This window comes from Lepidothrix coronata, unplaced genomic scaffold (assembly GCF_001604755.1).
Source record: "Lepidothrix coronata isolate B3197 unplaced genomic scaffold, Lepidothrix_coronata-1.0 Scaffold174, whole genome shotgun sequence".
NCBI lineage: Eukaryota > Metazoa > Chordata > Aves > Passeriformes > Pipridae > Lepidothrix > Lepidothrix coronata.
The window spans coordinates 1,970,974-1,988,332 of NW_016690354.1; the positions used below are offsets into that span (position 1 = coordinate 1,970,974).

At 41.2% G+C, this 17,359-nt stretch overlaps 1 protein-coding gene across 3 annotated transcripts in view; it reads right to left on the reverse strand.

Annotated features, from left to right (window-relative positions):
- The window catches only part of PRMT8 (protein arginine methyltransferase 8), a 57,638-nt gene extending 53,779 nt beyond the window's left edge, over positions 1 to 3,859 (reverse strand). Inside the window, exons 1-2 of one of the 3 annotated variants that reach the window (XM_017830165.1) lie at positions 3,404 to 3,859; positions 2,642 to 2,785 (exon numbers count right to left, since the gene is read on the reverse strand). In XM_017830165.1, the coding sequence (XP_017685654.1) occupies positions 2,642 to 2,716 (75 nt within the window). In that variant the 5' untranslated portion in view covers positions 2,717 to 2,785; positions 3,404 to 3,859. Of the gene's footprint in view, positions 1 to 2,641; positions 3,054 to 3,403 lie in introns of all 3 variants that reach the window. The other 2 variants (XM_017830166.1, XM_017830168.1) reach the window with 2 other exon arrangements.
- Between the last annotated feature and the right edge of the window lie 13,500 nt (positions 3,860 to 17,359).

Genomic DNA, 17,359 nt, shown 5'->3' on the forward strand with positions numbered 1-17,359 from the left:
GCTTTGGTTTTCCCTTGTTTGTATTTGTTGTCATCATTTCTTTAAGCTCTTTAAGCTAAAGACCTAGAACTGTGGTCATCAAAGGGTAGTTAAGGGAATAAAAAGTTTCTCACGTAATGTCCATGTTCTTTGACTTAATATATTGTTTTAAATTGCCCTGCTACTGAAAGAGAATAATTGCCATATTTGACCAAAGCTTACATTCATGCTCTTAGTTGTGTTAGATTTAAAAGAAAAAAGTACCAAACCACAAATATAAAAAATGTACTATGAAGCTGTAACATAAGTAATTAGGTCAAATCAATCTGAGTAAGAACTGGAAGGTCTTTGGAATGATTTGGAAGTGGGGCATTTTGACCATTTCTTAAATGTTTTAATTCTTCATCTCTCATTATGGACGATATCTTTTACATCATGCCTATCACCATGACATCAACGTTCTTCAGAAATTTAGTATCAAATAATGAGTATTACTGGTACCCCATTGGTTTCAAATGAAACAAATTTATACCAATTCTGAATTTTCTCTCACACTGCAGTAACTCCAAAAGTGAGATATTTTGTGCTGCATTCCTTCTGTCACAGAATATTTGCTAACTTCAAGAGAAAGTTAGAGAAATACAGGTTTGAAGGTCAAACTAGTATCATATGACTTTGCTAAATATAGATGCTTGACAAATGAAAGAGCTTCAAAGGTCTTGGCATATTTTGGTTGGTGCACTTCTACATCTGCACATATGCAAACTGCTTCTCTCAGTATATATCAGAAATATGAAAATTGTTAAAATAGAAAATATCTAGGCATGTGTTACAAATGTATCCCTTTTGGTTTTCTTAAGGTAGAAGGGCAGCAGGATATGCCTAATCTGCAATATTTTCACTCTCACTTCACAAATCTGTCACTGATGGGTACTCCAAGGAGACGAAGCACAGCATTTTAATATTCTTCTAACTTGTATGCATCATTGAAATGAATCTGTCATCGTTTAAAAAATCCTTCTCCATAAAATAACATTGCAGTGTGTGCAGCATTGCACAAACAGAAAGACAAACATGATTAAACAACAAAAATGTGCTAAGAGTGAACTGACATAGAAGAGGAATGTTTAAAGAGCTCTTCTCACCTATCTTCCCTGTCTAAAACCGATTTCCATTGAAAAAAATGGCTTTGAAAGGAACTGTCTATGCTTGTACGTTTCTCATTGCAATCCTGTCCTGGGATCCTGGGACCTATAACGCAATATGTGCTGTCAGGACTATGACAGTTTACAGATGTGCAGCCAGACTTCTTGCTATTTATAGATGCCTCTTCTGCAAACAGTACTCCATGGGGTTGTAGCACAGTAACAGGCATGTTCGTTGACTAAGTGCTTACATCATATTCATTTAAGAAAATTTGGCTCTTCACCTGGCATGGCAAAGGAGGTATATTTATGAAGGTCAAGCAGAGAGAACATTATTGCAAAGAGAAATGTGGAATTCATGAGTGAGCAAGACACCTACTGGGAGGACTAACTGAAAGGAAAAGACATTTGGCAGAGATGTTGAAATAATAAAGGATGGAATAGTTATGTGTTCACTCACACTGAAGTGATGCTTTTGCTCTTTATTACCCCTGCAGGGCAACTTGGGAGAAGATTCAATGCCACCCGTGTGTGTAAGGGCAACGTTGTAAAGTTGGCTGGGGTGCAATGTCCTTTGTGTCTGTGCATGGCTGTGCTGCATCTCGCTTAACCATGTGTTAAGTGTTCAGTCAGAGTGCTAGGCACAGTTTATTAATAGAAACAGGGAGTTTGGCACACGCTCACACTTTCGCCTGTCTCCTTCTCACACGCTCCCAGAGATGCTGGGACTGCATCCTGCATCCTTCTGCTTTTCCAGACCTGAGGCTTCACACACTGCTGTATCCCTTGAGAAGTCTCAGTGAGGTCAAGATAGCCCTAGACAAGTAAACAAGGGCTGCTCAACCCCAATGTTGAGGAAACAGAAGGTAACAGGCGGGGGGGCGGGGGGGAGTAGATTTCTTGCAGAAAAACCTGAGACCTCGCAGGGTACCCTCCCGGCCTGAAGGCAATGTAAAGCTATTTTCGGCAATGCCCAGGCCAGCCGGACACCCCCCGCCCTGGGCAGCTCCGCTTGGTAATATAGGATGCTGCAGAGACGAATGCTGCTAAAGACCCCCTAGACAATCCTAGCCAAGGCTGCCGGCGGAAAGCACCGGGAGCTGGCCAAGGTGCTGCCGCAAGAGACAGTCTGTCCCTTTCGGCCTCCTCAGACACCGAATTACCGCCGCTCACACCCCCCGCTGCCTTCCCCAGACCCCTCAACCCCGCAGAGCCTCCTCTCCGTCCGGCCACCCAACTTCCCTGGGGTCCAGCCGTGGAGCGGCGGCCCCGAGCAGCCCGAGCGCCGGGAGCGCTCTGCGGGGTGCAAACTTCTCTGTCTACAGGGAACGAGGGGAACGGGGGGAAGTATGTGGGGGGAGAGGGGGGGGAAAATGCAGGAAACTATAGCAGCAAGGCAGGCAGGAGCTGGACGGAGGGGCTGGGAAAGTTCTTCTGCACTTACTGCTGCTTCTGCTTAGGGATCAGTGCTCGGGTCTGGGGGAGCGCGGGCGCCGGGCTCCGGCTCGCATCCTTACCTCGGTGCTGTCGGCAGCGTTCTCCGCCATTTTCCTCCTTAGGAGCAGGCAGCGGGAGGAGTGTTTCATTCCCATAAGAGCTAGCCAAGGGGTTGGGGCTTCGGGGCTGGTGTTTAGGTTTGTGTTTTCAAAGATCTCCAAACACTGGTGTGCGCCAAAGGACAGGGAGAAAAAAAAATATGGAAAACAGCAATAAATCAGTCAGCTTTGTCCCTTCTGCGTCGTCCACGGGAATATTTGTCTCCTCTTAGCATCGGGAGCTCCTCGGGCACTTTCAAGTCCTCCTCTTTCTCCCCTCTCCTCCACCTCCAGCGAGTTCTTGGGGTGGGCAGAGAGAGGCGGCACACACTCTTCAGGTTACACTATAAGGCTGTCGGGCTATGAGTCCTCCCCTTCAGTGAAAGCAGTCAGGCTAAACAGGAGAGAAGCACCAGCTAAACTGAACTTGGGCGTGCAGTGACCAGCTGGGCATCTTTGTGTCCTGTGGCTACTCTTCCAGAGGCAGAGGGAGCCAGAGACAAAGCAACAGGACAAGGAAATCATAGCCCTTTATTTTCCTTCTTTGGGCTTCTTTCTTTCTATGTCCCAAGACACTTCCTTTAAAGATGGTCACAGAATTTGCCACCCTCTTTCTATGAATGTCTTCTGAAATAGAAATCCCTTCTCCTCCTCCTTCTCCCTCCCTCCTGCCCCCCTCTCCCGTTCCCTCTCCCTTTCTCTCTCCTCTTCCCTTCCCTCTCTTCTCCCCTTCCCTCTCCCTACCCCTTCTGCTGCTGGGCAGAGCTTGGTGCCCTTCGCTGGGAATCGCACTCACGTGTCTTTGGTAGAAAAAAAAATATTATTTCAAGCTCCCCCCATCCGTCGCCTACACCCTCTCACACACAAGCACGCATTCACACGTACACACACACGTTGTCTCCCTCTCACACAGACATGCACGATTTTTTTTTTCTTCCCCATCCCTCCTCTTCTTTTGAATCAGCAACACTTTTCTTTGCAAGGACTCTCGGCAAGGCTCTTAGAGAGCAACCGAAGAAGTCTACTCCAGCTTCTTTCCTCTGAGTTAAGTAGCAAACCTGCTTTCTTAATATATCTTCTCGTGTGTGTGCTCCCAGCTCCTGTTTTACTTGAAGTTTTTCAGGAGGATCCACACTCCGTCAGATAGCCGTGGACTGTAGAAATATAGTCCCGATCCCGCTGCAGCTCCTGCTGAAAAGGGGGGAGGAGGAGCAGGGGGAGGAGGGGGGAAGAGGCGGAGGGAGAGGTCTTGTGGGGCGGGAAGGGAAGAGGCTAAAGGTGATTTGAACTTGTTTTTAGCCTTTTCCTAATGACATCTTCCTCTGTAGGAGTGCATCACCACCTTCCCCACACGTTTATTTTGCTCTCACTCCTCCGGGCATTTTTTAGTTCTGAGTTGTCAGCTGGGAGGATTGGGTTTACCTCACTCGTGTTGCTGTGGGTAAGGGCGGGAGAGGGGGCGTATTACATAATTAATCCTTCCAACTTCACTTTCCACAGCTCTATCTCCAGCCCACTGTTCTCACGTTTCTGTTTTGTTTTTATATGGAGGAGGTGACAAAATAATGCCGGTGTGTGGGTGTGTGTTGCTCGAAGGATTTCGAGGACCAGAACAGGATTGCTGCTCTCTGAACAGTTTGAAATTATTTCCTCTGGGGGTGCCAATGGAGACCTGAAGAAGAGGTTTGAAAAATTACTTCTGATGCATATTTTAAGGACATAGCCAGCTCAGATGCTTCATCAGTAACAGATTATGATAGATCTGGGGTTTTGAATTTTTGTCCCTTGCAGCCTATTTTAATATCTTTCAATTAGAGTTTATCCTCAGCTGACCTCTGGAATACTGACATACCATGAAGTACTGCCAAAAAACAGGAGGTCCCTGGGCACACAGGAGGCAGAAATATTCCTGGGGGTGGGGAAATGAAAATAGAGTACGTCAATTAGAGAGTAGAGAGCAAAATTATTCTCCTGCCCCATGAGGATGAGGAGGTGGGGCCAACAAAATTAAATAAGCAAATTTCTCCCTTTTACTTGAATGACCCTCACAAATTCTTGCTCAGACACAGATCGGTAGGTATGCAATAGATTCAGGAATTTGTAATAAATCACATGAAAGTAAGAAACCTGGGGAAGCAGAAGGTGTGTGGTGTGCTGAAATGTCAAGTGACAATGACAGTATGCCATGTAGGGTACAAGGGTACCATTTGAAATGGTTTCAGAATATGAGAGTATGTTATAGACATACATGCCATACAGCTTGAGACTGGATCTCTGCGAGATACTTTGCAGAGCCATTTGATCATTCAGTTTTTCATAAGCTTCTGATTTCCCCCTATTCCTTTTAGCTCACATATATTTTAGCATTTCAAGTTCTTTCATTAGCTCCACACCACTGCTAATTTTTTCAATAATCATCCACATCTCCTTTGTTTAAATAGTAGAATTTAATTTCACACCTTCTAGGCGTGAGGGTCGAGGCTCAAATAATGACAGAAATGGAAGCAGGCTATCTCCACTTTTCTTTGGGACATTCACAGAGCTCTCAAGGGTCTTAAAACCCTTCAAACATGAAAACCCGTACAGTTATTGCTGAATATTTCAAAGCTACCCTCAAAGTCTTGGGCTATGGATGACTTTCTCATCAAGTACTTCAATTTCTAGGTGGAGGAATAAGTGAAAAATAATCTGAGATAAAAACTTAATGTCTCTGCAATCTTTGTCACAATGTTTTTCTCTGCTATGGTGTGAGTATCTGGTGGTTAGTGGGTGCATGAATTTTTAGTCAGCATGCATTTGGACTAACCTGCATAGTTTTAGTGTGTCTTTTCTATTTTCAGGTGATATACACAACTAAACTTAGTCTAATTTAATATTTTAAAATAAACTAGTGTTCTATATAGAGAAAAAGAATTAGATTTTACAAAACTACTCCAGAACATATTTTCCAGTTTTCTCTGACAGCTGGGTTTGTATTTCTGGTACAGCTCAATCACTCTTTAGTCAGCTAAATGAGGCATCAGATTTTCAGAAGCACTCGGCAACCAGCAAAACTGGCAGGCATAGATTTAATATATCCTTCCCTCTTCTGCTTCAGATACTGCATGACTTACTCTGGCACCTATTCTTGTCCTCCCCCATCTCTTTGTCAACACAGATGATACCTGACTGCTCATCCTTGAACGTGGTGCTGATGTTTTACAGATACTAGGAAAACCTTCCGGTCTTATAGTTTCCAGCATGAGGTTGAATGTTTTGGTCCTGAACTCCTTTGAGAACCTGCCAGATGGTTGGTGTCTTCACTCCTTTTATGTTCTATATGTGATTGAGGAAACTACTTTGAAAACACACACACCATTTGCTCTAATCTGCTTTATTCCAAAGGGAAAATGGTTTGTCATACAGGACTTTTTTTTTAATCAGCTGTAGTTAGAAGTATTCCTTGTAGCATCTTTTAACATACTCAAACCAGTTTGTTCACACATACAGATGTCTGTGTGCACAAAGATACTCAGTCCTTCAGTTTGAATATGAGTCTCAGTGCAAGTTCTTGTTGATACTGAAATTCACAGCAACACTGAACTGGTGAGCCTACATACTGTTTAGCAGACAAATTCCACTCTCATCATGTGAATGCAAATGTGAACGCATTTGTAACAAAGCCAGATGTCAAAAGCATCTTCTGAGTTTAAATATATCATGTATAAGTACATGTGAAGGTCACAAAGTATTAGAAATTGAGTGAAGTGGTGCTAAAGAGAAAGTGGAAAGGGAAATATTTATTACTTCAGACCTCCAATAATAGCAGCTGTGGTTGAGACTGCTGTGCTACTTGCTGAGTGTGGCAATAATACTGTGCTGGCCCTCAGAAAATTCAGACTTATTGCCAGCTTTGTCATTAGCTTTGGATGAAATCCAAATGTCTGCATTTGAAGTGGGGTAATCCTGTGCATGAGTACAGACTGAAAAATTGCATAGCAGTCCTGATGGAAAGCATCCGGGGGTTATGGGGTGGAGGTGTATCTAGGTTGAATATGACTCATCATGCTTTCTCACTGCATGAGAGGCAAACTGTATAGTTATCTACATTAAATGGAAAGTGGCCATTAGAATGAGGGAAGTATGATACTCTCTCTACTTGGCACTGGTGAGACTGCATCTTCGATTCTGCGTCCCGAGCTGGGTCCCCTGATTCAAGAGGGAGGCTTATACATTGGAGATTGTTCAGTGAAAGACTACTACAATGGTCTCTTAGGACACCAGCCTCTGAGGAGAGTTGGGTATGTCAGGTTTGGAGAAGAATAGATCAAGAGACACCCAGTAGTGGCTTATGACTAGCTTTAAGGATTGGAACTAAGACGATCCATACTCCCTTGGTACAGTCAGATCATTTGAAAAAGAGCAGCAGCTGCAAGTTGTGGCTTTGGAAGTTCAGATTCATTATTAGCCAAAGAGTGTTCATCCACACAAAAATACCTAACTTTTCTTCGTGCTTTATGAAGAAAAGTTTATTATTGTTTTGTTTTGCTTGTTTGGTTGGTTAGTTTTGGGGTTTTTTGTTATTTTGGGTTTGGTTTGGGTTTTTTTTGTTGTTTTAGTTTTTTGTTTGTTTTGAGGTTTTTGATTTGTCTGTTTGTTTGGGTTTTTTTGCAATTGAACATATGACCCTGAGTATAACAGCAGCAAAATAGGTGATCTGCTGAAGATATAGCTAAGAACATGCACAAACAGAACATTTTTTCCTTTGATAAAAATTTTCTCCTCAAAATATTTTTTTTTGAGAAGAAGATGGAAGGCAATTTCTGCTGTGATGATTCCAATTGAAGTAGGTAAGAGTTATTTCAAACATTGATAATCTGGCATAATTTCAAGAAGGAGGCAAACACAGTGCTCCAGTTGAACAATGGACAGGAAATAAAAGGACAAATAAGGAGAGTAAAAGAAATATCAATAAGGAAGGAAGTCAGGTGGAAGACTAGCAAAAGAAGACTGGCAGAGAACATAAAAAACTGTGTAGCAAGGTTCTGCGTAGGGAAGCATAGGGTAGCCATGGAAGGCAAAGAAAAGCAGATATGAAATGCTGAAGACAGGAGGAAGTTAAATAAAATATCACTTTGTGTCACAGGTCATATGGCCTGGATCAATGTTAAACTGTTGCATTTATTACACTACAATGTTCTGTCATATAAAACAGAGTCCTTTCATTGGGTATTCCAAGCCCTCCTGTCATCCTCATTTCTATAGCATTGACCGTCTCTTCCTCAATTCACAGGTCATAGGGGAGATTAGGCCAGGAAATTTCATCTGTGTTAGTATTTTGCATCTTGATGAAAGGAAGAAGACAGGCCATAATCAGCCTGGAAAAGGCTTCTTCTGTTTGACCTCAGACTTCAGCAGAAAAGACTGAGTGTCATGTGCCTTTGTTATTTGTTTGTTTAGAAAAGTGGGGAATGGCTTTAGACAGAGACTGGGAACAACTCTTGAGCTATAGATCCACTTCCTAGTTTAATTAGAAAACATTGCAGCAAAAATCTATTCTTACTCCAATATCCTCACCAAATTTTGTTTGTTATCTGATCAAAGGAAAACATTTCGAAGGATCCTTTTGTCACTTTGCATTGTTCCTTATTGCTCAGGAAGGCCCAATGATTTCCTTTGCCTCAAACCATATGTTTGGCAATCTTTCCAATCTCTTAATGTGTCTTCTATTCCTACTATGTCTCTCAAAGTTGTCAGCAGTTCAAATGTTTCTCTTATTCCTGCAATTTGCCCATGTTAATTCTGAAGATTTTGAAGTGAATTTTAATTGACACCGTGGTTTTAAAGATCTTATTTAATTTATGCTGTTCCTTCATGATTATTTAGCTTTCCTCAGTAACTTTTTTCCCCTGTATATTATCTTCTTATCCTTCTTCATGAACACTCCATATTCCAGCCTTTTCCTGGGAGTCATTGCAGTTTTAAAACACTGGTCCTAGGTTTGAGTGAAGAAGAGTCTATCAGAAGCTAAACTGGCCTGAGATACCCACTTCCACAAGCCAAGAATATATGTCCAGGGCTCAGATAATTCAGGGTTAAATTACAGAGACGTTGTCATGAATGAGCCCTTAGCCATGCTTACAAATAATGAAACACCAGGAACTATCTCTGCAAGGATTCATCACCAGAATTTTAATTTTTTTCTCTAAGATTGTAGACTTCATTTTATTTAACAACAGAAGACCTATTTTGCAAACTGAAAACTTTATCTAAGTTTAACCCAAATGCTCCTTCAATTTTTTTTTTTTATTGTGAGTGCTAAACTCTAAAAAAGTTGAAACTGGGTCAGTTGAAGTCCTATTCTGACAACTTCTATAAAGGCCACCAAAGTGGGTCTCTAGTTCTCTGTGGATTAGAGGAGCTAAGCAGGCCATTGAGAATTGTGATTACTACAACGGTGGAGATAAATGGACATAAATGTCATGAAATGTTATATGCTGACCTCGTTCAGTTCCTACTCAACCTTTTGAAGAATTACAAATCATGCACTCAGAACAGACAAAATACTTCTGAAGTTTGATGTCAGAGTTATCCTAAATTTAAGAGGTGCCTAAGAAATATTATGCAAAACTTGTAAGAAAAACAGGGGTATACTGGAGTGAGTTCACTGAAAGGGCCACAACAATTATTAAGTAACCAGGGAGCTCTCTCATATGAAAACAGGTTGAGAGTGCTTGAAGAGAGAGGGTGTAAAGAAGATGAAGCCAGACTTTTCTCAATGGTACCCAGCAAAAGGACAAGAGGAAATGGGCACAAACTGAAGTATAGGACAAAAAAAAATAAATAATTTAAAAAATCCTTTTTTTACTGAGAAGGTGTCCAAAGACATCTTGGAGTCTTCTTCCTTAGACGTATTAAAAACCTGGCTATAAATGGCCCCAAGCAGCTTGCTACAGTTGACAATCTTGAGTGGAGGTTGGACTACATGATTTCCTGATGTCTTTTCTAACTTCAACAATTCTGTGATTCTATGTTATTCTAGAAGATCTATGAAAATCACAGACGACTCTTTCAGATCTGGCTAATAGGCATCTGCCTTCTTACTTTCTCTTCCATATTACTTATGAAGCCTTGAAAAGATTATACATGTATAGTCTTACATCAAGGTGATTTGATAAGTGCAGCCAATAATTTCACAGAAAAAAATATGCTGAGAGAAGTGACAGACTGTTGTTTGCATTCTATTCTTAAGTGCTCACAGGAGACAGAAGGTGTGTAATGTTGTTTGAAGAGCTAAACCTCTTTATAATGCCATTACCCATAAGCTATCAATGGGTAGAGAACATTGGTTCTTGGCACACAGCTTATCAGAAAGAAAGAGAAGTAATACTCTCAGAGTCATGAACCCATCTTTACTGAAAAGAAATGCAAATCACTAGCTTCCATCCTCTCTTGTCACTTTCTGTTCTTGTGTGACAGCTTTAAGAAACTTTCCTATCTGAGAAAAACTACCTTCTGCCTTATATTGTTTTCTGGAATCTGAGGTGAAATTTCTACCCTTAGAGACCCTCTCCTTTTTCATCTGCTCTGCTTTTCTCTACTGGATTATAGTATGCTTAGCAAGTCTGAGGTGAAGACCAGATATGTAAAAATGTCACTATTCATTCAAACAAGAGGTTTTCTTGCTTTGAAAGTATCAAATCTTAGTTGCTTTTTTGCTTCTCAGGATACTGTCTGTGCTTAAAGTTTTGAATTGCTATGTTACATGGGGTTAGAGGAATTTATCTTGAGTACAGATAAAGTTGCAACAATCCAAATTACACCCCTTTTTTGTTTCTTTGCTCAATAGCAGGCATTCCGTCATCGTGGTTTCTGTCACTTTCTGTTTTTCAGAAAATGGTAGAGGCATTTATTTGCCTTCTTCAGTAATACACATAATACTTTGGGAGCACTCCCATAAAGCATTTTAACTGAAAGAGCTATGAAAATCACTTAGATGTCTCTGTCAGGTCTGGCAAATAGCTGTCTGTCTTCTTGCTTTCTCTTCCGTAACTGTCTTAGGGAGTAAGCAGTTCTGCTACATGTCTCACATTTTCCTGTAGTGAGCAATTTTCTTCAAACACATGCACATGTGTTCAGCCGTCACCGTCGACAAGCAACCAACTGCAACTATGATAGTGGGTTGGCATTTTTTTCTTCCCAGTTTGGTATTTTCCTTCCTCTTCCATTAAGGAAAATTGCCAAAATGCTGCTGACTCCCTCTAAAACATAAAAAATAAGAAAGTCTGGTCAGTATTGTGTGTATTTCAGGAGCTGAGAACAATGTAGCCCATTTTCCAGAAGTGTCTAGAACTTAGTAAAAGTGAGGTCATACCTCTTTAGAACGTCTCTTGATGATGGTCCCCAATAAATTAAATACATTCAGGCTTTGGCCAGGTTATACTATGGAGTCAGCACTCTGAGGTGCCTAAGATGATGATTTTTCTGGCTGCAAGTAGAGCTCAGCCTCCTGGGTTATTGATCTGGTAGTGGACTTTGGCAACTGCTGTGGTTCTGGACTTTGGCAGAATCTAGAGATTCTGCTAGTTCACCTGTGGTCTCTGCCAGAGAGATCAACTGACTTACACTAAACTCTCCATAACAGGTATAATCGTGTGACCTAGGTGATAATGGTGCCCATCTTCTCTCTTCACACTAGATAAAATAGAAGGGGTATAAACAAAAGAACCGATATTGAGAATTACATGAACTTTATATGTGGTGTACTTGTATATTCTTTCAGGGTAAAAAAACATTTTGTGAGCAGTACGTAACGGTTTTGCTTGTAGAGTTCAGAAATCTGCTTGATATAATAAAAAACCTCTGGAAATACAGATGTATTGAGCATAATTTTTTAAGTTAGACAAATCAGTGTAGCAGAGTTGTTCACAGTTTCAGTGGCAGTGAAAGCTTGTTCTGAGAAGGAAAGCGGAGCTAGAACATAGCTAATACTACTAAAGGTGAGGTAAAACTTCCTTAAGGAAAGACTTTCTGACACTAGTGCTTTTTGTTACAGAAGTGGCCTAGAGGAGCCCATCAAGCTTAAAACCCCATTTTTCTAGGTATTGCCTTTCAGATCCTGCTTTGGTATTTTGCCACTAAGTTGATGAAAGCAAAGCATTATTTCCCCAATTCTTGCTTTACACTTGTGTCATGGAGCTCAAGTGAATTACATGAAACATAGAACAAATTCCAGGATGGCTGGGCCAGAGCCAGTTTTCAGGTCTATTTCAGTAGCTGACAGGATCTTTCTGTCCGTAAATCTAAGAATTGGCATGCTGGAAAAAACTTGAAATGAAATTCAAGCTGCTCGATCAAAACAGTACATAATTAAAATGGAGGATTTAGAAAAAAATAATGCAGAATTAGAACCTTTTTTTGTGACTAAGTTAATTGGTGTGTTCCATTCCTTTTCATTAGGAATGCTACCTACTTCAGCGTGGAAACAACAATAATAGAATGGATGAACTTAACAGGAAGGGTAAACCACTGCAACTCCAAATGAAAATATTCTAATCTTTAGTGCAAGAGGTTTGACAAAATACGTCATTTCTTAATGACAGAAAAAAATGAAAGTGGCACATTCTCTCCCTTGCACTTAGTATGTTCTGCAAATAAATAAAAATTATGATTTATGTGTAGTATATCCATGTGTGTACAGTTTTCAAAGAATTACCAGCTCAGTGAGGAGAGAAAAGGAAACTACAGCAATCTAAACCACAGATTTACATTATAAGCAAATTTAAGGCATATTTTTAAAATGGCATCTGAAAGGTCATGCTCATTTTGTAAGAGTATGAGCTCAGGAGGAATCTGAGCTGTTCTGTCTTTTGCTGTCAGGATAAATAAAAAAACAAACTTCAATAACCTTAAGCATAATGAATCCTATAATGATCCCTACAAATTATGGTCAAACAGGAGTATAAACCTTGAAGAATATTTTTAATGGGAAAACATATTGAAGTTTTTAAATCCTATGTTAGAAATACATACATGGTGCATTTTGAGGTGTGGATAAGCAGCTAGCTGATGGTGGTACATGCCTTATCTTATACATGCCTTATCTTGTACACGCCTTGTGTTGTACATGTTTAGAGATAATATAAAAGTCTCCCTAAGTGCAAAGTATTATTTAAAGCACTTCTTATATGTGACACAAGAATGGCAGAGACCACCTGGATTATCATTTCAGGTAGTGTATTGGGACATCATATCAGGTATTACAGTGATATTTGTAGTATCATTGTATCATATTAGTGGTATTATCATGCAAACACCTATAAACTGCAAATTTATATTATACTAATAATCCCATGCACTGCAAACCAAACATTTTGTTATCCAGTACAACCTTAAAATTTGCAGTAACAAAGAGGAAGAAGTCCTCAAACTTTGTGATTTGCAAAAGGAAAAGAGCTAAAGAGATTGAGGGCATTGTCAAGTAGAGAGCATTGTCAGATACAGTAACCTAGTCGTGGTTACTCCCTAGAGCTGAATGTATTTCATATATTTTTAGATTAGATTATTTTTAAATGATTTTGTCTCTCTGAGTGATTATTTTTCCTCTCTGGTATATCTAATAGCTGTTGTATCTTCAGTACAAATATAGTAGTGAAAGACACAAAAATTCAAACATCTGAAAACACCCCAAAAGAAAACCAGTCCTGAATGCCTCTTGTTGCAAAAATAATGGATTTTAAGTTTTAATTGTGATGTGAGATTGAGCTTTGCATTTGATGTATAGTTTGTGACCACTGTAGAAGCCTTTGAAAACTATAAATGTACTAATAAGAATATTACAACACAGCTTGTTACTGTGCTCTCAAGCCTGATCATCCTAACCTGTGAGCCATCACAGCTAATGTGTACTCAGAGCTAATTTAAAATATGGTTGTTAAAGACCGACAGGTCTGTACATATAGTGATGATGATTAGCATAGTGTAAGTACTGATGATTAGTATAGTGTAAGTACTGACTCTTACCTAGAAGTGTGTTGCTGGTGGATGAAATTAGAAAAAAATTGGTTTTCCAGTTTAAAACTGGCCTTGTTTTCTCAGTTTTCTAAGCATTGCCATTCCATCAATCTCTAATTCCCTAAGTGATATATAATATCTGGATACACTGTTTTGTGACAAGTTACAGCCACAGTGTAGCTGTCTGTCTTGGCTTTGTCAATGTGCATACTCATCACAATCACTAATTCTCTGGGTGACTGAGGAACTCTACAGATAGATTCTGCTAACTGAGACAACTCGTTTGAGACAATGGATTGACACAATATGAGGTGGTTGACCAAGTTCCTACTTACCTTCACAACAAAATATTTGACAAACCATTGCAGAAGCTCTCCAAGTGGGAATTTCAGACAGTCCTGGAGGTTTCCCCAGGCAGTTCTTGCTGTGTATAAGCTAATTGACAGGCACTGTTGTGTCAGAGGTGCTTCCCCATAGCTGGTGCTGCAGAATTGACCAAACTGTACATAAATACTTGTAACTTGTCTTTAGAACTGTTCTTGCAGTTACAGAAATGGTCAAACAAACCACTTCAAAACAAGACATCTGGACCACATTTACACACATAAGACTGTGTGCCAGCTGTGTTATAAGAATCCAGCAGACCAGCAGTTCAGTGAGTCTCATTTGATTCATCTGAAGATGCTTTTGCAAAAAACGCTTGCAACAGAGACTGACAGTGTCACTATCCAAATACAGCTGACCAACCTGTTTGAGATTGATTTCCTACCTATTATCTTATGTGAAAAATCCAAATAAATATATGTATTTTTAAACAAACACTATGTATTATGAGTGTCTGTGCACCCATTCTAGTGTACAATGGAATGTTCAAAATGGGAAACTGACAGAGGGGGAATATGTGGGGCCAAAACCTCATGAGAAATGGGGACTTGGCTCAGAAGCAAACTTTCTTACAGGGAGGTAAATCCCTACTGAGCTAACGTGACTAGAATAATTAGACTGGGGTTGAAGGCCCAGAGTTTGACATTTGATATATTGCTATGAGGTTGCTAGGGATGTAACTTTTATTAGCTAAAGTGCAATTAGACAGGTATTATGAAACACATGTAACTGGAAGAACTATCAGAACTTAACTATTCAAGGATATTTGTCTGGCAACCCACTACACTGATCAATGTAGAGCACCTCAGAGCAGTCCATCAATAACAAGTTTAAAAATCCAGAATTTGCTCATGCACCTTATCCTGAAGGGGAGAATTCTACCTTCTGGAATACCTAACTCTGGAGCCACCTCCAGGGACACCTGGGAACAAGCTCACATGGCTGGAACAGATACTCTTAACAGCCTACTCCTCCAGAACACTGACAGTCAGCTGCTGTTCTTGTAATCAAGGAAAGGAGAAGTAGAAACAAGCACTGCTCTGTAACATTGCGGTGTTTTATGCATTAGTAACCACTCTTTCACAAAGGCAATAAATACCAAACTCCTTCATGTGGATCCAATTATTGCATAATAATTGCAGAACGCTTTAGTCTGTCCTCATTTAAAGTGCAACAAATTTCCATGCTCTGTGTTCTGGGGAAGTGACAAGTTGGGAATGTTTTGTTTTTGCAAAATGTGCAAACTTTTTGATGTAGATCCATAGTGTTTTTTTTAAAGGTCTATTTTCCAGAAAGACCAGCAATTGCTTCCATCAGGAATCCTACTTCAACATCACAAGGATCAATTTGAGAGTGCATGTCAGAGTGGAACAGTGGCACAAGAGATTATTAGAGGAACAGGAGTTTTAATCCCTAGATCACAGAACCAAAAATTTGCTGAAGCTGGTAGTTATAGAAATAATTCTCTTCTAATGAGCATTTACGTGAACCAGTGTCTGAAAAGATTTAGTGAGCTCAAACTGCAGCTCAACCTGGCATTTTTCTCAACAGCAATGCTGGTTGCTCATTGTTGCATTTTTTTTGTTTGTTAGACCACTTGTCTGTGTGGATGCAGGTTGATTCAGACCAGGGCAATGACTAGAATTACAAAACCAACCTTTTTCCTTTTCTTGGGGGTGTGACATTGTTCTCTTGAAGGGTTTATTTTTATTCCATTTCATTTACTAAACTAATTTACTGCATAGTTGAAGAAAGAGCTGAACTAGCACAATTTTGGGGCTGTTGCAGGGTAGATCCAAAAGGCAAGGTATAGAAATTTTGCCTTTAGTGCTGAGAGAAACGTGACAGCTTCAATCCTCTGTTTATAGTGGAGGTAATAATAATAATATGGCCAGTCTTCGCGAGCGAAGATTTGGGAAAGGTCATTAACCCTTCGAGCCTGCGCAGTGGATTTTTTAGGTGAGACACAGCGCACGCTGTGTCTCACCTAAAAAAAAAAAAAAAAAAAAAAATCCACTGCGCAGGCTCGAAGGGTTAATGACCTTTCCCAAATCTTCGCTCGCAAAGACTGGCCATACATTAAGCAAGAGATGAAAAACTGCTCAGTACTCAGTTGCCTGAATAGTGGAGATAGTGACTCATTAATGCCTGTACCAGCAATTTTGGTAAAGTCTCTTCAGCTGCTCATACCACAGACAAATAGGCCCCTCCAACCTGTGATCTGATTCCAGTTGCTACCCTCAGGATTTCATGCCAGAACAGTGGGGCTAATGAGTCCCTTGGGGCAGCTACAAGACAGGGTGTCCCTAACACAAGAGTCACTTGTAGAGAAGGCCTTTATTGGATTGCTGGCTCTGCCTTCCAGAGAGGCCAGAGGCTGTAGTGAGCACCCACTATACTTGACTAAGACTTCCACGCTAGAATAAATCTACACATTCTCACAATCAGCACTTGTTTTATTTACCACTAATCTTGCATTATTAATTGTAGTAACCACTTACTGAATCTGCAACTTACAATATCTTGAGGGGATCAAGGGCTGGAACGTAGTGATCCCAGCTGAAAGGAGCTTCCAGGCTGGGCATGGAGGCAGCACAGCCTCAAGGGGAATGGAGCATGATGCTGGCCTGCCAGGCATAGGAGCTGTGGGGGACTGGCAAACCACACCAGTATGCTCAGCTTCAGAGGAGGGGTTACCTCAAGGGAAATGGGGCACCACACTGTGCCCTGAAAACAAGGCAGTCTCAAAGGGAACTGGCCCACCTGCCAGGCCAAGGAGACAGGGCAGCTTGTCCAGACCCAAATTCATCTGGCAGCCTTGAGAGGAATAGGCCTCCATGTGGGGCTCCAGAAGCAGAGCAACCTGGAGGGAATCAGGCCTCCTTGCTAGTCTCTGGAGGTGGGGCAGCCTGGAGTGGTGGAACTCAATGCTGGGCATCCTGAGTGGGAGCAGGACACCACTTCAGCCTAACGGACCCCAGAGCAGGGCAGCTAAGAGGGAAGCGGAACCCCTGCCAGGCTGGGGAGCCTAGAGAGAAGCAGGGCACAATGCTGAGCCCTGGAGGTGGGATAGCCTGAGAGGATCAGGAGGCAGGGTGGCCTCAAGGGGAGCAGGGCACCATGCTGCCTCACTATGCCCAGGAGTTACAGTGACCTCAGTGAGAGAGGGGCAACGTGCTGGTCTGCTTGGTCACAGAGGCACAGCAGCCTTGAGGAGAACAGGGTAAAACCATCGCCTTCCAGACCCCGCAGGCATGATGACCTTAATGGGAGTAGAGCACTATGTTGGCCCAAAATGCTCAGTCTTGAGGGGAGAGGGGCACC